The 27,797-nt window shown below is 37.1% G+C and overlaps 1 protein-coding gene across 2 annotated transcripts in view; it reads right to left on the bottom strand.

Moving 5' to 3' along the window:
* Klhl1 (kelch like family member 1) overlaps positions 1–27,797 on the bottom strand; it is a 456,733-nt gene that overhangs the window by 241,455 nt on the left and 187,481 nt on the right. For both annotated transcript variants that reach the window (XM_055609989.1, XM_055609990.1), the window contains exon 4: positions 14,785–14,981. In XM_055609989.1, coding sequence (XP_055465964.1) covers positions 14,785–14,981 — 197 coding nt within the window. The remainder of the gene's footprint in view (positions 1–14,784; positions 14,982–27,797) is intronic.

Consider the following 27,797-nt stretch of genomic DNA (forward strand, 5'->3'; position numbering starts at 1 on the left):
CAGCAAGCTTTACTAGAAGATAAACCAAGAGTAAATATCAATAACCACCTACAACAAATGGCGCCCAACTAATCTAAGCATCCACACCCTTTAAATCAGACCTTATCATAATTTGGTGGGAGGAATAAGCTCCCAGTGATGCAAACTTAAAATCTAAAAACTCTAAAAAATCTAAAAATCCCAGGTCAGTTACTGTCTCTTTAAGAGAGGCTCTTAAACCAGCCCAGGAACAAAAGACTAAGGTGGGCAGACCTGAGACTTCCATAACAAAACTGGCTGCTGCTGCAGTTTAACTGAGGGGTAAACAAGCATGGCTCTTTTATACTGTGGCTGGCTCAACTGGCTCAGCTCCACAGCTATGGCAGGAAAGAAAGGAACTAGAGGCAGACAAACCTTTAGACAGAGTTTGGCCTAAACTGTATATAAAATTAAAAAATTGCCATGACAGAGGGTGTTTTAATATCTTTTGGCTTCATTTTGCCTGTCATATTCATGGATCTGGTTGCAATATGTTTAATGGTGTTGGTTCTTCTCCATGCCTTCTCCAAGAAAGTTCAAGGATAAAAGGGGGAAAAATACCAAGGATTGGGGTACTAAGTTACAGACAATAGCACTCATCCAAATAATTAGGTTAATAACGGCTAAAACTCAAAGCTCTCTGGCTGCAAGGTATTTGTCAGCTCTTTCTGGTAAGGATCCGCCAATTTATTGAAACATCAACTAAAATAACCAACTGGGCTTTGTTTGTTACAGTGTAAATTGGCACAACTGATTCCAAACTTAAAAATTTCTTCTCTCTTTGTTTGATTTTCATTTAAAGGCTTTGAGTTACAAATATACTGATTTGAAACTATATATATATCTGAACAAGTTGGTGAAGGCACATGCCTTTCTTCCCAACACAAAGTAAAAAGAAACAGGCAGTTCTCTGAGTTCTGGATCAAGCTTATTTACAAAATAAAAGCCAGGATGGCAACTCCTGCTGTTTAGCCACTTACAGAGATAGTCTAAGATTCAAAATGACAAAATTTTCCTTAAGGTTAGCATGTAAATTCCTTTTTTTCTTTATAATAGATGTTATGCCCTTACTGTTCTAAAAGTTGTATTCACATCATTTTTAGGTTTATGTAAAGTTAGATAATGTCACACTGCTCTGGAAACTGCCTTATTCTTTTAAACGTGAGACATTTTCACAGGGGAATAATGTTAGTTATGCTTATGTAAAAAGACACAAGAGGCTTAAAGATGGCAAAATACATGCCAACCTAGTTTATTCTTAAAAACTCAAAAATTATATTCATATGTTTAAAAAACAAAGCTGTCCATCCCATATTAAAAGGAGGGCAAGCCAAAGAATAGCCACTATCCTTGTAAAGCCCAGGTACAAGAAGCCTAGGGTATGCCTAACTGCTAAAGATAAGAGGAATTTAAATAAAGTTTGGCTATAAAGGCATAACTGTCCACTCTGTATAAAAAAGGGGCAAGCCAAAAAATAGTCACTATCAATGTAAAGTCTAGGTACGAGATGCCTAGGGCATGCTTAAATGCTAAGGGTAGGAGAGCTTATATGCTAATACTAAGAGAGTTTATATAAATGCCAGAGGTAAGAGGGAGTTTAAATAAAGTTTGGCTATAAAGGCATAACTACCCATTCTATATATAAATGGGGATAGGACAAATAGCTACAACATATATAAAAATCTAGGGCTAAACCTCAAAACAGGTACAATATACCTACGGTATGCTTATATTCTAAATTAAAAAGGAGTGTATATAAAGTTTACTTAAAACATGCATTTTCTATTGCTCAAGGCAACCAGATTGTCTCTCTAATGTGAGGCTTCTCTAGGGAAATAGGTAGCAACTTGGCCTAATACAACAGGCACACAAGAGCCCAAAAAGATATTTTAATCTATCTAACCTTGTTTTGATGATAATGATTGTATGTTCAATAAAAATGGTAACTTATATTGCTAATCCCTTTAAATGGGAACAACTCTAAAACTGACTGAGACATAAAAATGTGTCTCCAGCCAAAACTCCAACAATACTTGGCCAATAAATCCTTGGCTATAATATCTTCAACATGTGTTATGCTAACCTTTTAATTGATATAGATTAAATCGGCTTACAGTTTAGTTTCATCCTGCACATCTCATACATTTATAATTTTAGAACTCCATAATGCTTGTGAGAAGTTATATGTTTGGAGAACAAAAGAAATAGACGACAGAGATGCTGGATCAAAGCTAACAGAATCGTTCTTCAGCATGCTGAGACATTGACACATCTGTTCCAGCATCTTGCATGTTCCAGCATTCTGCTTGTTCTTGCCTCAACTGCTTCAATTGCTATTTTCTCATCAAAGCCTGGTCCCAAAAGAACTTTGAAGAAAGCTACTAATTTTAACTGGTCCAGCATTTTAGACTGTTCCAAAAAGGACTTTTATTAAGCCTGAAATTTCTCAACATTCAAATGTTATTGGACCACAAATGTTATTGCTTGCTTAATTAACCATTTTTATTTGGGCCCCTACAGAATTTCTACATGTCCACAATGTCAGCTAGAAGAAACTCATGAGAATGGCGTCCAATTTCCTTTAAAGGGGGTTGGGTATGTTTTTGGTTGTTTGCTATGGCTACAAAATTTTATTGTCATTAGGAGATGTTTATTATTCAAAGTAAAATAAGGAATATACAGGGATATTTTATAGAAATAGAAAAAGGGTACTTTATTGAATCTACTCAACTTAAGGTTTTATTTGTTATTCCCAAATAAGGTTAATTTTAACTCTGGTATAGGATTTTGCATATTGATGCAAAATAAGTATTTTTAATACATTGGTATAAGCTTTAGTATATTGATAGAAAGTCAAGGTTACTTCCAATACTTTTAAACTACTATTAAAAGGTGGTTAAGATATTAGGTATGCAAATTAATTGTTAGTTATTCAACTCATAGTCATGTCAGACAATAGTCTAATTTATCACAGGAGTATACATCATAGGTTTAACAGATAGATATGATTTTGTATACAAATCGATTACATAAAGATAGATAGTCTTCAAAAACTTCAGAGACCTACAGAATATGGCATTTAAAATGTTCTTATTATTTTAAAGATTCTTTGATAATGAGACAAGTCATTTCCTGGCAGCACCCTGCCTACCTGAAAGAAAATAATGAGCATTGAAGAACCTCCATATGGAGATGGCTTCAAATGTGGCAAACAAGCCATTCGAGTAAAGAAAATACCCTCAATTCACAACAGCCAAATTCTGCCTAAAATGGGCAAGCTTAAATGCAGGACAAGTCGACTGCCAAACTCTGCCAAGACAGGGTAAGCAAGTCCTAAATATTTCCTGCTTCACATATATGTCTGTCAATAATTCTGAGCCAGAAGCCTGAAGATGATGTTCCAATGTAATAGAGAGTTATGGGTCACTGTTAAGCAAAAAACTGTCTCTGTCAACTTTTATTTTTTGGAAGCTGCTAACATACACTTCCAATTTACTCTCATAACTAATTTTATTTCCTTCTCAAGTCTCTGATGGGGTTGAAGACCAAATAGTTACAGTACCACATTTAAGCTTAAGTTGTTAAAGAAATCTTTTCATATAGGTAATACCAATCAGGATAAAAGTTAATTTAGTTATAGAACTTTAAACTTGTCAAGATAGATAGGATAATCAGTAACTTTCTCCTAAGATACCCTCCTCATGTGCTAAATACACATGGACTGGACATTGCACATGTAGATTTTACCTAGCAGTTTTCATAATTTCATAATTATTATTATTGTATTAAAAGAAAAGGAGCCTTTTATTGGACTTAAAGGGAGAAATGTTGGTATAATGTTTTTTTAATGTATACACCTTACCCTTGTTCATTCAAATACTAATTTCTCTCCCACCCCACCCCCAACTCTCTGGTTTCAATCCAGATAGAATATTGCATTGTTATACTCATTCTAAGCATCCTGTCTCAACTCTTGTGTAAACAGGACAAAATAAAGCAACTAGACACAATGTTGAGCAGGGAGGAGCCAGAGGACAGGAAAGAGGGGAGGAACCAGAAGGCAGGAGATGAGTAGGAGGAGAAGGAGGAGAGGGGGCAAGAAGAGAACTAGGAGAGCAGAGCTGGAGGAGAGATCTTGGAGGACGTGGAGCATGAACCAGACCATGTAAGATTTTACAAAGATCAAGTATAATGTGGGAAATAAATGTTAGGAAACTGATGGCTTGGAGGTTTAGGAGGGAGTAAATATTGCCCAGCATTGTGTTCTAGGTTAACTAAAAACCCAGTCTCTGTGTGGTGATTTTGTTATACAGCTGTTTAAGATTAACAGCAAGCTTTACTAGAAGATAAACCAAGAGTAAATATCAATAACCATCTACAACAGAGTCTTGTACTGAAATGACAGAGACAAAAGTTTTAATGGGGTGTTCTTTATCCTCTTAAAAAATCAAGATAAAGGTCATATTTCAATAATACTGAAAGAGGGAATGGAAAGTGCATTACACGATGTTTAAGTAGGGCTGTTTTAGAGAAATCTAACAATTTCAGCGATCATAAGTCTATTTATAATTATATTAGTGAATAACTATTTATTTTAATACTATTTAAAGCACATCTCAGTCAACAATACAAGTCATTTGCAGCATCATTGATTGACGTGCAATTCTACCTTTCGTAGATAAATTGAGTTTGAATGTGAAGGATATCCCAGGGCTTTTGTTTTAAATGTCTGATCTCTGAACTGAGTTTCTCCCTCAGGAGGTAGATCATGGTTTGCAGAAGCGGGTCACTGGGATCGGGTTTCTGGTGGTCAAACTTGGCCTTGCCCCGGATTCTGAAAACTGAGCCAGCACCACAAGCTTCTACTCCAGCATGTCTTCATCATGACAGGTTGACATCTTTTGAGGACATTAGCTAAAATAAACCTTCTCTCAGCCACACAATAGCAATTAATACACTTCAGGTGAACAGCGGTCAACAAGCTCTGAGGATGTAATGCGTACCATGATTTTACATGGGTGAGTCATCATTTTAACTCTGGCAATGTTTTTTGTTTTTTGTTTTTTTTTTTTTTTTTTACATTCTAATTTAAGGACAAGACAATCTACAAGGGAATATTCCAAGGGAAAAGCATAAGAGAGATAAATAAGAAGGTCCTTTCTGCTCAGGCTGTCCACCCCTCATAGTGTTTGTCATTACTGAACATCAGTAGCAGGAATCCTCCAAACTGCCCACTACGCTGATATTAATACACCGATTGCTGATGAAATTACAGATAATGGAAATCTATTTTTTAAATTTCCAATTGTAACAGAATTGTACATGATTTATTGTCATGAATTAGAGATTTCTTTGGGAGAATACATGGAGTTTAGCTTTGAATTCATATCTTTTCCAAGTTACCAAAATAAAATACTTTATTCATGTTTTTCTTAGGACTATACACAGTGTACTATATTAGTACTAAATTATGTAAAAATATCCGTATTATTCATTATTCAGTGTTATTAAATTTTGGTATTTTTATGCATATATGTACAATTCTGTTACAATTGGAAAATGTGTGCTTTTAAGTCAGTAATTGTGAGGTGTCAGTTATTTGGGTACCACGAGCAGAAATCACATTAATAAAGCTGGTTCTCTGTCCAGAGCTTCCTCTAATGGCTGTGAGGGGCAAGTAAGCACTGAGAGGTGTCTTTAGAGCTATGAAGACTTACACTGATTCGGATAGCTTCATGCTCCAGTTACTACTCTTCCTCCTTTCAAAGCCTCTGATGAACAAAGTAGTCTCTGATTAGTCATGTTTCCACTCTTTCTGCTTCCAGCATGAATCTAGTGAAACTCTGAAGGTCAAGATACTGACACTGAGTAGAAATTGAGCATGTAATAAACAGAGAAATGACAAGCAGCAGTTTAGATGAAAATATAAACCTAACTGAAGAACAAATCTTTCTTCAGTTCTTCAGTTGCATCTGTGTCTGAAGAATTTAACACTGACTTGTCTGAGGCAATTCACGCTTTGCTTCTTGGCTATCAGAAATCTAATCCAACAATGTAGGAAAACTGTAACAACCATACACGAGTTATATTGGGTAGAACGGAAAATTTGTACAACACAATATGTACTACATTAATAACCTAATCTATTAAAATTTAATTATTGATATATAGTAAATTATTTAATTCCTAAACCCTCATTTCTCAGTTTTAGAACTGTACATGGCTTACAAGAATAAGTTAGTAAATAAATATAGTTATCATTAAACTACCATTATTGGTGGGAAATGAGTGTGGTACAGTCTGTGTCTGGCTGGTACAAGGCCTTGGTTTCAGTCCTACCACTGAGATATATCAATACCTAATACATGCTAAAACTTGTATATAAAAACTTGTACATGATATATAACTTGTGTTCCATGTGCAGCAATATAGCAAGGAATGCTGACAAAGCTGCTCCCCATTGGTCCACTGCAGAGGCAGATGTTACCCATTTATTTTTCTGTTGTATTCCCATTGTTTACAGATGTGTATAGAAAATATTGGATTCTTTTCTAGAGAGGTCTTTCTTCCTTCCTTCTTTCCTTCCTTCCTTTCTTTCTCTCTTTCTCTCTCTCTTTCTTAATTAAATATGTATCATTAAATCAGCCTGATACCATTATTGTTGGAATTAAAACTTGGATCAGTTTATTACTCAAAGGCTTTTAATGGCTTGACACTGTATTCAATATTAAAGCCTAAATCCTGAAAAAAAATCACCTTAACACTGTGGATGGGGGCTGATCTAAGCACAATATTTCATAAATTATATTTCACTCCTCTCTGCCTTACAATGCAATCACATTTGAATATGCTTAAACAGAAAAGGCTAGTTTAAGCTCAGTGAATGGGCAAATCTATTTTGCTTTGTAACCCTACACAAATTAAAACGAGACTCTCTCATTTGTGGGAACTTTCTATGTATCATTTGCTCATAACATTTACCATCTGTGTTTGTACATCCACTTGTATCTGAGCAAATAATCAGCGTTGATGATGAAAATTTACTTTCATTCAACATATGAAGCTTGAGACTGTGGACAATATACTGCCTGTTTAATTCATCCCTATATTCCCATTACCACTGACTACAGGAGATGGAATATAGAAATAAAGGCTTAATGCAGGAATTCACTCTTTCATTCAATAAAGGATATAATATATAAATATTTCATAAACACACCTAAATATAAGGAAAACATTACTAAAGAATCGACTATATAGATAGGGAAAGTAGAGAACTACTACAAAGTAAGAATACGATATAAATCCAGTAAGCAGTAAGTCCCAAACGTAATATAAGGCAGCATCATTTTATATGGAATAGTGAGAACAAAGACATCTGTGTTAAAAAAACAAAGACATTGGAGAACTGATCTCAATAACTCAGAGCAGAAGGTAGTATTAATATTTGGTAGGAGACTTGTGGGAGGAAAAAAAAAAACAAAGAAGAAAAATCCTCCTGTAATAATATGTGTATTAAAGGAGAATATAGCAGTAAGAAAGCTGGCATGTTTGGACTTCTAAAGTAAGTATAGGAATGCAGTAAGAAAACAAGTCAAATGCACACACAAGTACTGTTATTGAGGTAACAAATGCACAGTATGTGAGAGCCACAGTCATTTTCACAGTTTAAAAAGTTTTTGAAGTTAAAATATAATATCATTTTTCTTTCTCATTCCCTCCTCCAACACCTCTTATGTATGCCTGACCCCATATTCTACGTCAATTTCATTGACCCTGTCCTCTATTTATTAATATTTTAAAAACATTAGGGAAATGTGTAATTCATTAACTTATTCTGGACACTATCTGGAGAAATAGAAAACAACCAAAGTGGCATTACATCATTGAAGTGTTTGCAATATATTAAGTAAGATCAGCCACAAAAATAATACAATGAATAGTTAGGAACATATGTGTAAATCTAGTCTTTGAGAGAAAGAAGCATAAATCAGAGCTTAAGGACAAACATTCTTACTCTTACTAATAAAGCTGCTACAAACATGGTTGAGTAAATGTCTTTGTTGTATACTTGAGCATATTTTGTATGTATGCCTAGGAGTGGTATGGTTGTATCTTGAGGTAGCACTATTCTTAATTGTCTGAGAAGGCACCTGATTGATTTCCAAAGTGGTTGTACAAGTTTACATTCCCACTTAATAGCCAGAATCTGGAAACAACTGAAATGTTCCCAGAACAGAGGAATGGATACAGTAATTGTGGTACATTTACACAATGGAATACTACTCAATAATTAAAAACAAGGAAATCATAAAATTTGGAGGCAAATGGTGGAAACTAGAAATGATCATCCTGAGTGAGGTATCCCAGATGCAGAAAGACACAAATGGTGTATACTTACTTATAAGTGGATATTAAACATATAATATAGGGAAATCATATTAAAATCTGTACACCTAAAGAGGCTAAGCAAGAAGGAAGACCCTTAGTAAGATGCTAAATCCTCATTCAGAAAGACAAATGGGATAGATATCAGAAGAAGGTGAAAATAAGGAACAAGACAAGAGCCTACCACAGAGGGCCTCTGAAAGACTATACTCTACCAAGGGTATTAAACCAGATGCTGAGACTCATAGCCAAACTTTGGGCAGAGTGCAGGGAATCTTATGAAAGAAGGTGGAAATAGAAAGACCTGGAAGGATCTGGAGCTCCAGAAGAATTGCAACAGAACCAAAAAAATCTGGGCCCAGGGGTCTCTTCTAAGACTGATGCTCCAATCAAGGACCATGCATGGAGAGGATCTAGAACCCGTGCACAGATGTAGCCCATGGCAATTCAGTGTCCAAGTGGGTTCCCTAGTAAAGGGAAAAGGGGCTGTCTCTGATGTGAACACAGTGGCTGGTCTTTGACTACTTCCCCCTGAGGAAGGTGGGAAAATAGCCTTACCAGGCCACAGATGAAGACAATGCAGACAGTTCTGATGAGACCATATAGGCTAGGGTCAGATGGAAGGGGAAGAGGACATGGGAAGAGATGAATGGGAGGGGGCTAGGCTGGAATACGAAGTGAATAAACTCTAATTAATATTAAAAAAATTTAAAAGAACAGAAAAATAAAATTGAGTGATGCAGATTCTGCTAAGATAAGTATCTGTGGAGTCTATTGCTCCATGGAAGAGAAAATCTATGTTGACTTAATCTTAATTCCTTTAATTTGAGGGCAATGCCAACACAGCACTTTCAAAGTCACATGCAAGAGATCATATTTACAAAATGTATGAGCTTGCAACTTGTGATGGTTTGAATAGGTATGACCCACCACAGACTCATGTGTTTGCATGCATGATTCATAGGGACTGACATTATTAGGATGCCTGGCCTTGTTAGATTGAGGAGGTGTGGTCCTGTTGGAGGACCTATGTCACTGTCGGGAAGGGCTCTGAGGTCTTATATGCTCAAGTTATGCCCACTGTGGCACACATTCTTTTTTGCTGCCTGTGGATCAAGATGTAGAACTCTAAGCTTCATATTCAGCACCATGTTGTTCTGTATGCTACTGTGTTTTCCACCATGACAATAATTGACTAAACTTCTGAAACTGTAAAGTAGCTACAATTAAAAGTTATCCTTTATAAGGGCTCCTTGGTCATGGTGTCTCTTCACAGCAATATAACCCTAAGACGCAACTTGAAGAGTATGAAACATACATTACTAGAACAGGAAAACCTCCAAATCCCAGTACATGTTTGAAAGACATTGAGAAGTCTAAGAAAGCTCAGGGAAGTTTCTACTTATGATTTCAAACTTCAGTGCAATGCAAATTGTTCTCAGAAACACTATGCGGAAAGATACTGTCTTCTAGGCTAGGGTCAGACAATAGGGGAGAACTTCCTCTATCAGTGAACTAGGAAAGAGTGGTAGGGTAGAAACAGGGATGGAGGATGGGACAGGGAGGAGATGAGGGACAGGGTTACAACCAGGATAAAAAAGTGAATAAATTGTAAATAATAATGATGATGATGATAAAAAGAAGAAAATAAAAGATACTGTCTTCTACAAGAACTTCTAGAAAGCAGTGTTTGATTGTTTATAGCATCAATAGTGTGAGACAGTGAAAGACAAAACTTTTAAGGACTCACTTCAAATTTAATTCACCTTTCTATTTTCCTACAAATATACATGCAATTGCCTATAGGGTTAAAGACTCTATTAAAATAGATTTTATCTTTCCATTTTTCTACATATGTACTTACAATTACATGGGTGAGATAATGGTTCTTGTTTTACTTTTCTTTCACATAAGCCTTTTACTGACAAAGGATAATCCTGAGCCATTTGAGAAAGAGTTACAGGTAGTGACACTCTTAGCATATTCAAAAGGCAGAACTAACCTTGAAGCCAAGTGGGAGTTAAGATGTAGATCCCATCTCATCAGTACAAGACTCATTGAATATACTCTGAAAATCCCATTCATCTTTAGCCTCTGATGCTCAATTCTAAATTCATGTGTGTGTGTGTGTATATATATATATATATATATATATAAATTTTATACATATATATATATATAATGTATAACTACTGAGCACCCTCTTTAGCCTATAAATGACATTTCATATACTATTTAATATGAAAGTTCACCTTGATACTAAAATTAAAATGAAGAATGAGAAAGACAAAACTTACCACTTTTTTTATTCTTAATTAATTACACTTTATTCACTTTGTATCCCCCCTGTGGTTCTCTCCCTCCTCCTATCCCAATCCCTCCCTTCCTCCACCTTCTGCCTGCATGCCCCTCCCCAAGTACACTGATAGGGGAGATCTTCTTTTCCTTCCTTCTGATCCTAGTCAATTAGGCCTCATCAGGAGTGGCTGCATTGTCTTCTTCTGTGGCCTGGTAATGCTGCTTCTCCCTCAGGGGGAGGTAATTAAAGAGCAGGCCAATCAGTTCATGTCAGAGACAGTCCCTGTTCCTATTACAATGGAACCCACTTGGATACTGAACTGCCATTGGCTACATCTGTGCAGGGGTCTTAGGTTATCTCCATGTTTGTAGCAGCCTTATTTGTAATAGCTAGAAGCTGGAAACAGCCCAGATGCCCCTCAGTGGAGGAATGGATGCACAAATTGTGGTATATCTACACAATGGAATATTACTCAGCAATAAAAAACAAGGAAATTATGATATTAGCAGGTAAATGTTGGGATCTGGAAAAGATCATCCTGAGTGAGCTATCCCAGTAGCAGAAAGATGCACACAGTATATATTCACTTATAGACATATAATATAGGATAAAACTTACCACTTTTGATACAAGTCCTTTCCATTAAGCATACAAAACAGCTATTTTCATGACCTATTTTTATTCAACAAATAGAAATAATTTTGTTCATATTATATTTTGGATTTCAATGCATTTTCAAATTATGTAAAAATATTTTCATTTTTGTGACTCCATGATCTTGTCATGTTGCACTTTACTGATATTAAAATATGGCATTCATAATTACTCAATGTTTATTAATGAAACCCAATAGAGTATACAGTAAGACTTTACTTCAATGATTTTGATTCTGTTCTATGTGCATAAGCCAAATAGTAAATTAATATTAGAAAATCTATTTCACACAACTGCCTAATATTAGGTTTTCAATCAGAATTTTCTATCGTTTTACACATTACTGAACACTTATCATGCTGGGTCAATTTCCATGGTAGTAATTCAGAATCATTTACACATAAACAATAACTGTGTCAACATAAGTGAATAAAAATTTTAACAGAAAAGAAGAAAGCATATAAATTGGAAAAAAAAAAAGTTAAAATGTTAAGGGCTGGATTGAAAAAGCAAAGTTGTCCTCTAAAGAATTTTAGGAAACAAATACAAACTAGACTCACAGGTGTTAACAAATTAAATAAAAATTTTGAGAGTGTCTACATTAATGTCATCATAGATGTAGTGGGAAAACTGGTAATTTTTTTAAAGTATAAGTAGAAAAATAAACACTTTCCTTCAAAGCACAGATTGTATAGATCAGCCAAGAATATTTGATTAGGCAATAATATTATCCTGATTAGACAGGGATCAAGAGGAAAATTTGTGATGAGAAATTATAACATGAGATTAAAACCACTAATTATCAAGTGTTGGATTTAAAGGGGAAAAATAAGGACTAAGAAGGATAAGTAATAACTTTTTTACTCTTAAATATTAACGATGAACCACAGAAGAATACTTTAGCTTCATATTTCTTTTTTAATATTTTTATTAACATTTATTTTTTCAATGTTTTTCTTTGCTGTTTTTAAATTATTATTATCATTTATTACCATTTATTCAATTTGTATCCTGGCTGTGACATCCTCCCTTGTCTCCTCCCAATCCTTCCCTCCTTCTGTCTACTCCTCCTATGCTCCTCTTCTAATCCACTGATAGTGGAGGTCCTTCTCCCCTTCTTTCTGACCCTAGCTTATCAGGTCTCATCAGGACTGGCCTCATTGTCTTCCTTTGTGGCCTACCAAGGTTGTACCCCACAGGGGGAGCTATTAAAGAGCCTGCCATTGAGTTCATGCCAGAGACAGCCCTGCTCCCCTTGTGAGGGAACCTTAATGGAAACTGAGTCTATGGGTTATATCTGAGAAGGGATTTTACTTCCTCTCCATGCATTGTCCTTGGTTGGGGTATCATTCTCTTCAGAGCCCCCAGGGCTGAGTTTTGTTTGTTTGTTTGTTTTGTGTCTGTTGGTCTTCTTTTGGAGCTCCTCTTCCCTCCAGGTCTTTCTATTTCTCCATATTTCTAATTTTTCATAATAATTTAACTTTCAGTAAACATGATACAACACATAATTTATTTACTATCTCAAAGATAAGCTTGCATAGTCATTAGAGCATATGGTATCATACCTAGAGATCTTTTATAATTTTATGTATACATTCATAAAAAATTCACATTTAAAGACTGTAAAAATATTGTTGCTTTTTAGAATAAACTAAGGACAGTCCAAGCAGCTGCAAAGGAAACATTTTTATTACTGAATTAATAATTTCCAAGCAGACCAGAAGGGACCATTATCCCTCTTGATAGGGCAACATATTATTCTTTGGCTAAGCTAAGCCAGGGATTTTAAATTGTAATGAATTGTGCCCAATTAAATGACAGCAATTGGACCTTGATATTTTGGTTGATAAAGTACTTGATTACACTGATTTTGAACTATCCATATCAATTCAGAAATAGTGCTGTGCCCTGCCATGAAATATTTTCAAAGAATTCAACAAGAGAATAACAAACTGTACTGTTTCTTTTATCTATCAGCTTTTATCTAACTTTTGATCTGTTTAAAAATTTTAATTATAAAGGTTAGAGGAAACTGAAATTCTATGATTAATGATTAGATTATTTTTAAATATTGTTTTTCATTAGTGGCTTAAAGTGTTTTATTTTCTTATATTGCTTACTACCTTTGATCTAGAGATTGCCCTTTATTTTATGTATGAAATTAAAATAATTATATTTAGTACATGAATTATAAGTATTGAGTTTTGTAAGAACTTATATTGTCTTTATTGGAACTAATATGAACAAAAAAATTCATCAACATGAAACAGTCACATTTAAAGTCTTTCAACTTATTTAAAGTTTACAACTCATGGTTGTAGAGATGGCTCAGTGGATGAGAGCACTTCTATTCGCACATACACTTACAATTTGCTTTTATTTGTTATATTCGTCAATATTTAGACTGCATGTATGTCTGTGTGAAGTTGTCAGATTCCCTGGATCTGGAATTCTGATGTTCAGGGAGAGCAGCCAGTGCTCTTACCCACTGAGCCATCTTTCCAGCCCTGAGCAGTGATATTTTTGCTGGTAACTCAGGCTCAGTTTCCAGCAACCTATGGCAATTCAGTCATCTGTAATTATCACTCCATGCTGTCTGATGTGATTTAACCTTTGCCAACACTCGGTAAGTAAGTGGTGCATATACACACAGGCCAAACAAGAATATACATAAAATAAAATTTAAAACTATTTAAAAAGTTAAAAACATAAAGAATTCAAAAGACCTTTAGAATCTTTATAATTTGGATAAAAGTATCTCTATAGATGAAAATTGTAACAAAACAACCAAGTATGTTTAATTTATTTTAAGATTATTTGCTGATTACTATGCATGCCACTTAAATTTTTGAATTATGGCAATATTTTGAAAAGTTAACTTTACAAAATACATTATAAATGTTTGCTTTTACTATTTCTAAATATCTGATTAAAAACAAAAATAACTAGTAGTCATGATATAAACATTATACACTGACCATTATAGCTGTAAGATTATTATCCATGAATCATTCAGACATAGCTGCCCCATATTTGATATTGTCTGATAGACTTATTTAAAGAAAAAGACTGAAAAAAGATAAAGTAACAGTTTTAGAAATGAATAGAAAAATATTGAGAAGATAAGTGTATTTTATAGAAAGTACATTGGTTCATCAACATTTGAAATTCCAGATAGTCAAAACTCACATCAATATTGTCTATAAAATATACTATTACTATAAAATTAAAATAAGGTCAACATTATTATTTACCTTGAGATTATAAAATATTCTTTTATGTAATAATAATAGTAAAAAATGAAAATATACTAATCATGTAAAACCTTTAATCATAAAATAAGTTTTGAAAGCCATCATAATAGTTACTGTCTCGTTCGGCATTACCGCGTAACGCTTCATTATTTAAATATTAAGTCTTCTTACCATGGTGTAGCTGTGGGCCACCTTCATTAATTCAATGCAGCCTTGAGCATCTGCAAATGCACGGATTCCTAAACAGTTTGAGGGGTGCAGAAGCTTCATGAGAAAGTGACAGCACACTTCCACCACTTGAGGCAGCTGAAGAAGGCATGCAGCTGCAAGAAGGTTTTCAATAGTGTCTTCTTTTAACTCCAGGCAGCCTAAAGTACAAGGCAAAAACACGAAACCCTGTGTTTAGCATTTCTTGCATGGCTTACGTTGTATGTAAGTAGCTGAGTCATTTCTTCATCCCTGTTGGAATGTTTAACTCTCCTGCCAATGCACAGGTCTTATGAAGGCAACATAGTTCCTGTGAGTTGCTATGTGCCACACTACATGAATAAAAAAATGAGTAGGTATTGTCATTGATTTTTTCATCCCTCCCCCTTCAGAATTGACTATATTTAACTTAAAACAGGAAAGGCATTTCAATGTTTTGTCACCAGACTGTCACTTGCGCTGAACTCCATCCATGCATACACTCACTTCCTAGCTGTTACAGGTGATAAGGAAATCCAACTAGCTGGCAAATGTAAAATAAAAAAACAAACCTTCAAAACCTGGACTGCCAACTGGAGTTTGGGAGTGGAGTGCAGACCAGAATCATTAACTTAACAAATGTTCTTAAATATCAGATACAACCAATGACATATTTTAATATGCACATATGACAACTCATAAAAAGTATACCTGTATTTATAAAAATAATTTAAAAATAATGAAAACAGTATGGACATCTTGAAATCGACAATTTTTTTTACTAATATTTGAGTCTAAGTCAAACACTTCAGCTATTCACAGTTCTAAAAATACTACTATTATATAATTGGAGAAATATTTTTTAAATTATTTAATAAAGTCATCATAAGAGTGGAAACATTTTCTAAACAAATATGTGAAAATCAAATAAATGTTCATAGTATATTTTAATAGTATAGCTCTTTCTCTCTGACTAGAAATAGCAGAAATATATATATTTAATTTTACAATCTCTCAATAAAATTTGTACACAAACTATTAGTTCAGCAGGCTTGGCCTCCTATCTCTATGAAGAAATACATTCCAGGATTATTGTTGGGTGCATTGTGAAAAATTTGACGCAGGAGGATTCTTGCCATTCACAGGAAGGAACTGCTGAACTTTTACTCTTAGACACAATAACCATTTCCTTCTGAGTGTGTAGAACACCAGTACAATCTCATTAGAGGTTGCCTAGGTGACCAGTCTCTAGTATGAAACGTTGAGTTACTGAGTCAGTAATGAGCCTCTCTGCCTAGCAAGAGTTCACAAGTTTCATCACAAATGATTATACTTAGTCCCAGGGTCTTGTACCAGATGAGAGGCTCAGGAAGAGTGCACCTCATGTTCTCTGAATTCATCTGAGGGATCATTGTCTCATCCTCAGTGTGCTTTATATTCTTGTTGTAATAAGAAATTACGGGAATTGGTAAAACAATAAGCAAGATCTGGTCAGTCATCTCATGAGTCATTGTTCTCAGATACAACATTCAGAAATTCCTATCTATAATGTTCTAGCCATAACAGCTGGAGTTTTAATTTTAAAAGATAAATGTTTTTGTGTTTAATTTTAATTCTGTGTTTAAATTTATACTAACATTTATTCTAATTATATTCAACACCCCAGGAACATTTTAATGGTAATGTAAAACATGAATCTATTATTGTTATAAATATGCAAGGAACCTAAACAATTCAAAAGTTGAAAATCAAACAAAAACATGTTTAGACTTATTACAAAGCAAGGGCGATTAAACCTGAAAAAGATTGCTCTGAACAAACACAAACACAAGCAAATCAATTGAAGTGAACAAAATGTAAATAAGAGCAGCCACATACATATAAAAATACATGAAAAGAAATGGAGGAAAGAAAGTTGAAAGGGAGATTATCACCAAACAAGTCAAATAACCACAAACAAACCAGGTAATGTAGCCTATGAAGCTCATATTATATAAAATTTACTTAAGAAAAATTAGAAACATAAAAGTTAAACCCTGATTATATATCTTCTGTAAAAATAGGAGAAAATCCTATGACTTCAAGTTAATGAAATATTTTAGGTAAATATCAAAATATAATCCTATAAGAACAGAAGAAAATTGACTAAATGAAATTCACCTCAATTTGCAGGTGAATGGTGGGATCTAGAAAAAATCATTCTCAGTGAAGTATCCCAGAAGGAGAAAGACAAACATGGTATATACTCGCTTATGTAGACCTATAAGATACGATAAACATAATGAAATCTATACACCTAAAGAAGATAAACAAGAAAGAGGACTTGGGGTAAGATGATCAATCCTCACTTAGAAAGACAAATGGGAGGTGCATTGGACATAGGAGAAAACAAGTAACAGGAGAAGAGCCTACTGCAGAGGGCCTCTGAAAGACTCTATCTAGCAGTGTATCAAAGCAGATACTAAGACTCATAACCAAACTCTGGGCAGAGTGCAGAGAATCTTATGAAAGAAGGGGGAGTTAGTATGACATGGAAAGGAGCTCCATGGACCAAATATATCTGGGCACAGTTTCTGAGACTGACACTCCACCAAGGACCATGTATGGATATAACCTGGAACCTCTGCTTGGATGAAGCCCGTGGTAGCTCAGTAACCAATTGTTTTTCCATAGTAAGGGGAACAGGGACTATCTCTGACAAGAACTCAATGGCAGGCTCTTTGACCTCCCCACTCCCCCAAGGGAGGAGCAGTCCTGCTAGGCCACAGAGGAGGACTTTGCAACCAGTCCTGCAAAACAGGACTGATAAAACAGGGTCAGATGAAAGTGGAGGAGGCCCTCCCCAATCAGTGGACTTGGAAAAGGGCAGGGAGGAGATGAGTGAGGGAGGGTGGAATTGGGAGGGAATAGGGGAGGGGGATACAGCTGGGATACAGAGTTAATAAAAATGTAACTAATAATAAAAAATTAAATTAAATTAAACAAAAGAGACACTATTGGAGATAAAAAGTGAGCCTTGAATTAGAAAAGTACCTAAAAACAATGCAAATGACTGTTCAGAATGTATGAAGAACTCAAAACTCCAATAATCAGAATAAAGTAAAAAGGCAAGAAAAATGTAAGAAGAATTTTTTGTTGTTGGTTTGCTTGCTTGTTTTTCCAGCATCGGTGAATGAGTGAGAAGAGTTGAATATCATCAATGTTTCTGGAAATATTCAACAGGCACACAATGAAAGATAATGAAGCATGGCTCGCATTGTAGCTGCTCCTGGGTTTGTGAAACACCACAACTATTTTGTGTAATGGTTTCCCCACTTTCAGCTCTTTTAACGCTATACTATTCAATTAAGCTTATGCTTAGACTAAATAAAAAATTATCATACACCTTAACACAATCATGTGTACTGACAAGTCACATCAACAATCGGACCTATAACTATTCAAGAAAACACATGACAGTAATAAGAAAGAAGTTACTGATATATTAACTAGAAACATGATTATAATAAGTGAAAATTAATGATGATGAATGCAAAGAAATTTCCCAGAAAATTAGTACAAATATTACAAGTCAATAAAGATCCTTCGAAGTTATGAAAATTATATAGAGTGGGCAAATTGTACTTAGGATTTCAGAAAGATACACACACATATGTATATAACAACAATTGATGAAAAAAGAATCTATGAAATTTGAAAGGATCAAGTAAAGAAATATATGTGGTAAAGGAAACAATATAAATATAATTTCAAAAAACATGGGAAGGAAGAATTTCAAGGCAATCTCTTGCAGCAAGAATTAGGTCCTGAAGTAAGTAAGAATGTCGGGGGGAGGGCCAAGATGGTGGCACCCGGAGAACACCATGTCTGAGAAGCAGGACAACACACTCCATGCAGCGACCAGGAGACTGAACTCTGGGCCCTAAAACAACAGCGATCAGTCGTGTTTCCCAGGTGAGGGGAGGCTGCCATGGCGTGGGACTCGGTCGGGTCTGCTCTCGGCTGCCCAGCCAGAACTCTGAAGAGAACCCAGCTACGCAGGCTTTGGGTCTCCAGGCTGGTGCCTCAAGCCTGCGTGTCCCAATCACTTTCCCAGGCTGATCGGAGGGCACAAGGGTGCCTGAGGCTGAGAGTTCCAGTCACAAAAAAACCCCACGGGGAAGCAAAGTTGCCAGACTGGTCACGGGTCACCCAGTCTTTCCCTGGAAGGTCTCTCAGATCGCAGGTACCCGCCACAATCACAATTGAGCTCCCACCATGCACGGATTACAGCTGCGCAGCTGCGCGCCCAGCTCAAAATCCCTACTTCCTCTTCGGAGGAGGCAGGAGGCTTCCAGCAGAATCTGCCACAGACCACATTGTCTGTACCCCAACCCGAGATCGGGGCTGAGAAAACCCAATCCTTTCGGGCACTCCCCCAAACACCACCATAACCCTGCCACAGCTGAGTAGAAGGATAAAGAGGCTCACAGCGGCTCACAGTGCCAGAACTCCAGTGCTGCCGGCCGCTCCTAGCAAACAAACTACAGCTCGGGATCTGGGACTGTAATCATTCTACACGTCCTGATATTCTCCTGGGTCCAGCTCAATAAGGTCTAGCAGCAAGTTCTATCACCAGCGCCCCTCCCCCCCACGACCCCTGGCGGAGAAAGGCCAGCTCAGGGCTCAAGATCCAACTAAGAAGCCCCAACCCCTGCTGGCACTCCCCTGAGAGCACCTCCAAAAACTTGCCCTAGCAGAGGGGAAGGTCAGAGGGGAAGGACAGAGACGCAGCCGGCCAAGGACACAGCACCCTCTCTCCAGCTCACCCAGCGGCCCCTAGCAGAGAAACCCAAGCTCTGGATCTGAGGACACTCAACCCTACCCGGTACTCTCTTGGGATCAGCAAGCATAGATTCTGCCACTAGGCTGCTTCTGGCAGAGAGATCTGGGCCCAGGATCTGGGATTGAGTACACTCATCCTAACTCTTTCCCGCGCCACCCAGGGACCAGTCAACATAACCCCTATTGGCAGAGGGAAAGGACAAAGAGGCAGCACACAGGAAAGGTGGACACTGAGTCCTGCGGCCACAGTGTCACAGAGCTGACTGTTAGCCTACCCGTGCACTTCTGAAGCAGGACTAAAACAGAGAGTAGTGAGCAAGGGGAACCCCTGTGCATTCCAACTGGTCCTGCAAGAGAGTGAGTGAGCCTTCTAGGGAGAGATTGCTCCAGTCCCAGGGCCTCTCCACAGAAGCAACCAGACGAGATCCCTGCTACCTACACCCCTAGTGTGGGCATCATAGGGATTCTTGGGATAGCGACCCCAACAATGAAGCTTCTGCCTTGCGGGTCCACCAGGGTAATCCAGGCAAACAATCCCTGGATCTCAGTCAGAACTACATAATAGTGGCTTGCAGGCCACTGCAATAGTCAGAGAATCCGCGCATGCACACTGTGCCCACTAAAAGCGCATGCGAACAGAGCCAGCGTCACATTCCTTATTTACGCAAAACTGAAAACATAGTGCACACTCCCAAAGCAGTGAACCTCTCTCATCTTCCTGAAAAAAACAGTCCAGAAAACAGAAAGAGAGGATCACAGCCCAAACTACAATCTCGAGGAACAACCAGTGAGGATTATACATAACCAGATGGCTAGAGGCAGACATAAGAACACTCTCAACAAAAATCAGGACATAATGACCTCACCAGCAATCCCACAAAACAATGGACACTTCAATTCACTAGATATGCAAGAAAACGACCTCAAAAAACTATGTTTCTCCAGCTATTAGAGGCCCATAGAGATGAAATGAACAAAGTCCTCAGAGAAATAACCAAAGAAATCGAGACTAACCAAGAGGAAACAAATCGTGCTCTCAGAGAAATGACCACAAAATTGAGGCAAACAGAGAAGAAATGCACAAAGCTCTCAAAGAAATGTCCACACAAAAGAAGGCAAATAAAGAAGAAATAAACAAAGCTCTCATAGAAATACAGGCAATTATACCCAAAGAAGTAGAGACACAATTAGTGATACATAGAGAGGAAATGGACAAAAAAATAGAAGCTATCATTGAAAAGCAGGAGTCCACATTCAAACAGATGAAGGAAAGGGTGCAAGACATGAAAACAGAATTAGAATCAATAAAGAAAACAGAAATAGAGAAAAACCAGGAGCTGTAGAACATAGAGAAAAGATCAGGCACCACAAAGATAAGCATCACCAACAGAATACAAGAGATGGAAGAAAGAATCTCAGGAGCCGAAGATACACTTGCGGAAATTGACACGTCTCTCAAAGAAAAAATAAAATCAGAAAAGTTCCAAACACAAAACATCCAAGAAATCAAGGACACCATGAAAAGATAAAACCTAAGAATAATAGGAGTAGAAGAAAAAGAAGACATCAGGCTCAAAGGTCTGGAAAATATTTTCAAGAAAATTATAGAAGAAAACTTTCCCAACTTAAAGAAAGAGATGGCCATAAACATACAAGAGGCCTACAGAACACCAAGTAGACTAGACCAGAAAAGAAATTCTTCACGTCACATCATAGTCAAAACACTGAACCTACAAAACAAAGAAAAAAATTCTAAAAGCAGCAAGGGAAAAAGGCCAAGTAACATATGAAGGTAGACCTATCAGAATCACACCAGATTTCTCAACAGAAACTATGAAAGCCAGAAGGGCCTGGACAGAAATCATACAGTCCTTAAGGGACCACAGATTCCAACCCAGACTACTATACGCAGCAAAACTTTCAATCAACAAAGACGAAGAATTCAAGATATTCCAAGACAAAACCAAATTTAAACAATATCTACATAGTAACCCAGCTCAACAGAAGTTACTAGAAGGGAAACTCCAAACCAAAGAAAACAATTACCTGGAAGGAAACAGAGGAAATAGATAACTATACACACACACACACACACAAAAAAAAAAAAAAAAAAGACAAGCAATGAAACTCAGTGACACCACCAACACCACATCTAAAGTAAGTAACAATTGTTGGTCACTAGTTTCTATCAACATCAACGGACTCAACTCCCCAATTAAAAACACAGACTAACAGAATGGTTGCGGAAACAGGATCCATCATTCTCTTGCATCCAAGAAACACACCTATGCAACAAAGATAAACACTACCTCAGAGTAAAGGGTTGGAAAAATGTTTTTCAAGCAAATGGTCCAGGAAAACAAGTGGGAGTAACCATCCTAATATCTAATAAAATAGACTTTCAACCCAAGTTAATCAAAAAAGATAAGGATGGCCACTATATTCTCATCAAAGGAAAAATCCACCAAGAGGACATCACAATTTTGAATATCTATGCCCCAAATACAAGAGCACCTACATTCGTAAATGAAACATTATTAAAGCTTAAACCACACATTGATCCTAAAACCCTAATAGTGGGAGACTTCAACACTCCACTCTCACCAAGGGACAGATCAACTAGACAGAAAACAAATAGGGAAATAAAAACACTTACAGAGACCCTAAATCAAATGGACCTAATAGACGTCTACAGATCTTTTCATCCAAACTCAAAACAGTATACCTTCTTTTCAGCACCGCATGGAACCTTCTCCAAAATAGACCATATAGTTGGTCATAAAGCAAGCCTCAACAGATACAAAAAGATTGAAATAATCCCTTGTATTCTATCTGACCACCATGGACTTAAGCTGGACCTCAACAACAACAGAAATAACAAAAAAAACGACACGCACATGGAAACTGAACAACTTGTTACTCAACGACAGCTGGGTTAAGAAAGAAATAAAGAAAGAAATTAAAGACTTCCTAGAATTCAATGAAAATGAAGGCACAACATACCCAAATTTATGGGACACATTGAAAGCAGTGCTCAGGGGAAAATTTATAACACTAAGTGCCTGCAAGAAGAAATTCGTAACATCACATATAAACAACTTAATGGCCCAACTGAAAACCCTAGAAAAAAAAGAAGCAGATACACCCAAGAGGAGCAGAAGGATGGAAATAATCAAACTAAGGGCTGAAATCAATCAATTAGAAACAAATAAAACTATTCAAAGAATTAATGAAACAAAAAGCTGGTTCTTTGAGAAAATCAACAAGATAGACAAACCCTTAGCCAAACTAATTAAAAAGCAGAGAGAATCTATCCAAATCAACAAAATCAGAGATGAAAAGGGTGACATAACTACAGACACAGAGGAAATTCAAACAATCATTAGGTCATACTACAAAAGCCTATATGCCACAAAATTTGAAAACCTAAATGAAATGGACAATTTTCTTGATAGATTCCATCTTCCAACATTAAGTCAAGATCATGTGGAAAGAATGAACAGCCCTATATCCCGCAAGGAAATTGAAGCAGTCATTCACAGTCTCCCCTCCAAAAAAAGCCCTGGGCCAGATGGTTTCAGCACGGAATTCTACCAGAACTTCAAAGAAGTGCTCACACCAATTCTCCTCAAACTATTCCACAAAACAGAAACAGAAGGTACATTACCAAACTCATTCTATGAAGCAACAGTCACCATGATACCTAAACCACACAAAGACCCAACAAAAAAAGAGAACTTCAGACCTATCTCTCTTATGAACATTGACACAAAAATACTTAATAAAATACTTGCAAACCGAATCCAAGAACACATCAAAGATATCATCCACCACGACCAAGTAGGCTTCATCCCAGGCATGCAAGGGTGGTTCAACATACAGAAATCCATCAATGTAATCCACCACATAAACAAACTGAAGGAGAAAAACCACATGATCATCTCCTTAGATGCTGAAAAAGCATTTGACAAAGTTCAACACCCATTCATGTATAAAGTCTTGGAGAGATCAGGAATACAAGGCACATATCTAAACATAGTAAAGGCAATATACAACAAGCCTATAGCTAACATCAAACTCAATGGAGAGAAACTTAAATCAATCCTACTGAAATTAGGGACAAGACAAGTCTGCCCACTCTCTCCCTACCTCTTCAACATAGTACTTGAAGTCCTAGCCAGAGCAATAAGTCAACTAAAGGAGATCAAGGGGATACTAATAGGAAAGGAGGAGATCAAAGTGTCACTATTTGCAGATGATATGATAGTATATATGAGCGACCCCAAAAATTCAACCAGAGAACTCCTCCAGCTGATTAACACCTTCAGCAAAGTGGCAGGATACAAAATCAACTCAAAAAAATCAGAAGCCCTCCTGTATACCAAAGACAAAAGGGCCGAGAAAGAAATTAGGGAAACAACACCTTTCACAATAGCCACTAATAACATAAAGTATCTTGGGGTGACACTAACCAAGCAAGTGAAAGACCTGTTTGAGAAAAACTTCAAATCTCTGAAGAAAGAAATCGAAGAAGATCTCAGAAGATGGAAAGATCTCCCGTGCTCATGGATTGGTAGGATTAACATTGTGAAAATGGCCATCCTGCCAAAAGCAATCTACAGATTCAATGCAATTCCCATCAAAATACCAACTCAATTCTTTACAGACCTTGAAAAAATGATTCTCAGCTTCATATGGAGAAACAAAAAACCCAGAATCTCCAAAACAATCCTGTACAACAACAGATCATCTGGAGGTATCTCTATCCCCGATCTCAAGTTGTACTGCAGAGCAATAGTAATAAAAACTGCATGGTATTGGCATAAAAACAGAAAGGAGGATCAATGGAACCCCATAGAAGACCCAGAAATAAACCCACACACCTATGAATACACGATTTTTGACAAAGAAGCCAAAACCATTCAATGGAAAAAAGACAGCATATTCAACAAATGGTGCTGGTCCAACTGGATGTCCACATGCAGAAAAATGAAAATTAGTCTATATTTATCACACTGCACAAAACTAAAGTCCAAGTGGATCAAAGACCTCAACATAAAACCAGATACTCTAAATCTGTTAGAAGAAAAAGTGGGGAACAGCCTAGAACTCATTGGCACAGGAGACAACTTCCTGAACAGAACACCAACAGCACAGGCTCTAAGAGCAACAATCAATAAATGGGACCTCATGAAACTGAAAAGCTTCTGTAAAGCAAAGGACACTGTCATCAAAACAAAACGCCTGCCTACAGATTGGGAAAGAATCTTCACTAACCCTTTATCGGACAGAGGACTAATATCGAGTATATACAAAGAACTAAAGAAGCTGAAAAGCAGCAAACCAAGCAATCCAATTAAAAAATGGGGAACAGAGCTAAACAGAGAATTCTCGACAGAGGAATATCGAATGGCAGAGAAACACTTAAAGAAATGTTCATCCTCATTAGCCATCAGGGAAATGCAAATCAAAACGACCCTGAGATATCACCTTACACCCATCAGAATGGCCAAGATGAAAAACTCAAGGGACAACACATGCTGGAGAGGTTGTGGAGAAAGGGGAACCCTCCTCCACTGCTGGTGGGAATGTAAACTGATACAATCTGGAAATCTATCTGGCGCTGTCTAAGACAATTAGGAATAGTGCTTCCTCAAGACCCAGCTATACTACTGCTAGGTATATACCCAAAGTTTGCTCAAGTACACAAAGGGATATTTGCTCAACCATATTTATAGCAGCATTATTTGTAATAGACAGACCCTGGAAACAACCCAGATGTCCATCAACGGAGGAATGGGTACAGAAATTGTGGTATTTTTACACAATGGAATACTACTCAGCAATCAAAAAGGAGGAAATCATGAAATTTGCAGGCAAATGGTGGGATCTAGAAAAGATCATCCTGAGTGAAATATCCCTGAAGGAGAAAGACAAACACGATATATACTCCCTGATATAGACCTATAAGATATGATAAACATAATGAAATCTACACACCTAAAAAAGATAATCAAGAGGGTGAACATGGGGTAAGATTATCAATCCTCTTTTAGAAAGACAGATGGGATGCGCATTGAACATATGACAGGAGTCTACTGAGTGCATTTGAAAGACTCTAACTAGCAGTGTTTTCAAAGCAAAGACTCATGACCAAACCTTTGGCAGAGTACAGGGAATCATAAGAAAGAAGGGGAGTTAGTCTGATGAGTAAAGAATAGGAGCTCCACAAGGATCAAATATATCTGGGCACAGGGTCTTTTCTGAGACTGACATGCAACCAAGGACCATGTATGAATGTAACCTAGAACCTCTACTCAGATGTAGCCTGTGGTAGCTCAGTAACCAATTGGCTTCCCATAGTGAGGGGAACAAGGACTATTTCTAACAGGAACTCAATGACTGGCTCTTTGGCCTCCCCACCCCCCAAGGGAGGAGCAGTCCTGTTAGGCCACAGAGGAGAGCTTTGCAGCCAGTCCTGAAGATACCTGATAAAACAGGATCAGATAAATGGGGAGGACGTCCCCCCTATTAGTGGACATGGCAAGGGGCACGGTGGAGATGAGGGAGGCAGGGAGGGACTGGGAGGGAATGAGGGATTGGGACACTGCTGGGATACAGAGTTAATAAAATGTAACTGATAAGAAAAAAATAAAATTCCAAAAAAAAAAAAAAAAAAAGAATTAGGTCCTTTCCAGATCCCACAATATACCTGCAAATTTCATGATTTCCTTGTTTTTTATTGCTGAATCACATTCCATTGTGTAGTTGTATCACACTTTCTGTATCCATTCCTCCACTGAGGAGCATCTGGGCTGTTTCCAGCTCTGGCTATTACAAATAAGGCTGCTACAAACATGGTTGAGCCAATGTCCTTATTGTGTATTTGAGACTCTTTGGGGTTTATGCCAAGGAATGGTATGGCTGAATCTTGAGGAAGCGCTGTTCCTAGTTGTCTGAGAAAGTGCCAGATTGCTTTCCAGAGTGGTTGTACAAGTTTACATTCCCACTAGCAGTGGAGGAGGGTTCCCCTTTCTCCACAACCTCTCCAGCATGTGTTGTCTCTTGAGTCTTTGATCTTAGCCATTCTTGTGGGTGTAAGGTGATATCTTAGGGTCATTTTGATTTGCATTTCCCTGATGGCTAATGAGGTTGAGCTATCCCAGAAGCAGAAAGATGCACACGGTATATACTCACTCATATAGACATGTAATATAGGATAAACCTACTAAAACCTGTACTGCTAAAGAAACTAATCAATAGGGAGGACTCTGGCTAAAATGCTCAGTTCCTATCCTGAAAAGCAAAGAGGATGGACATCAGAATTAGGAGAAAAGAAGGAACAAGTCAGGAGCCTGACACAGAGGACCTCTGAAAGGCTCTGCCCTGCAGACTATCAATGCAAATGCTGAGACTTATGGGCAAACTTTGGACAGAGTGCAGGGAATCTTATGAAAAAAGTGGGAAGCAGTAAGATCTGGAGAGGATAGGAACTCTACCAAGAGAGCAACAGAACCAAAAATTCTGAGCACAGGAGTCTTTTCTGAGACTGATACTCCAACGAAGGACTATCCATGGAGATAACCTAAGACCCTGAAAAAATGTAGCCCATGGAAGTTCAGTATCCAAGTGGGTTCTATTATAATAGGACAGGAACTGTTTCTGACATGAACTGATTGGCCTGCTCTTTAATTACCTCCCCCTGAGGGGGAAGCACCATTACCAGGCCACAGAAGAAGACAATGCAGCCACTCCTGATGAGACCTAATTGACTAGAATCAGAAGGAAGGAAAAGAAGACCTCTCTTATCAGTGTACTTGCAGAGGGGCATGCATTCAGAGGGTGGAGGAAGGGAGGGATTGGGACAGGAGGAGGGAAGGAACCACAGGGGGGATTCAAAGTGAATAAAGTGTAATTAAGAATTTAAAAAGAATTAGGTCTTCAGTGCTATGTATGTGTTTGGAATATAAATAAAGAGAAGATTACAAAAGGGTATAAGTAAACGTTGGTGTTGAATGATGTGTTTATTACTTTGACAGTTATTACAGTTTTACGACTACATACGTCAAGCTGAGCAAATTGTATACTTTTAATAAATGAAGTTTTTTTTACTATTATACTATCTATATCTATCTATCTATCTATCTATCTATCTATCTATCTATCTATCTATC

This window comes from Psammomys obesus, unplaced genomic scaffold (genome assembly GCF_907164565.1).
Source record: "Psammomys obesus unplaced genomic scaffold, mPsaObe1.curated_primary_1811, whole genome shotgun sequence".
NCBI lineage: Eukaryota > Metazoa > Chordata > Mammalia > Rodentia > Muridae > Psammomys > Psammomys obesus.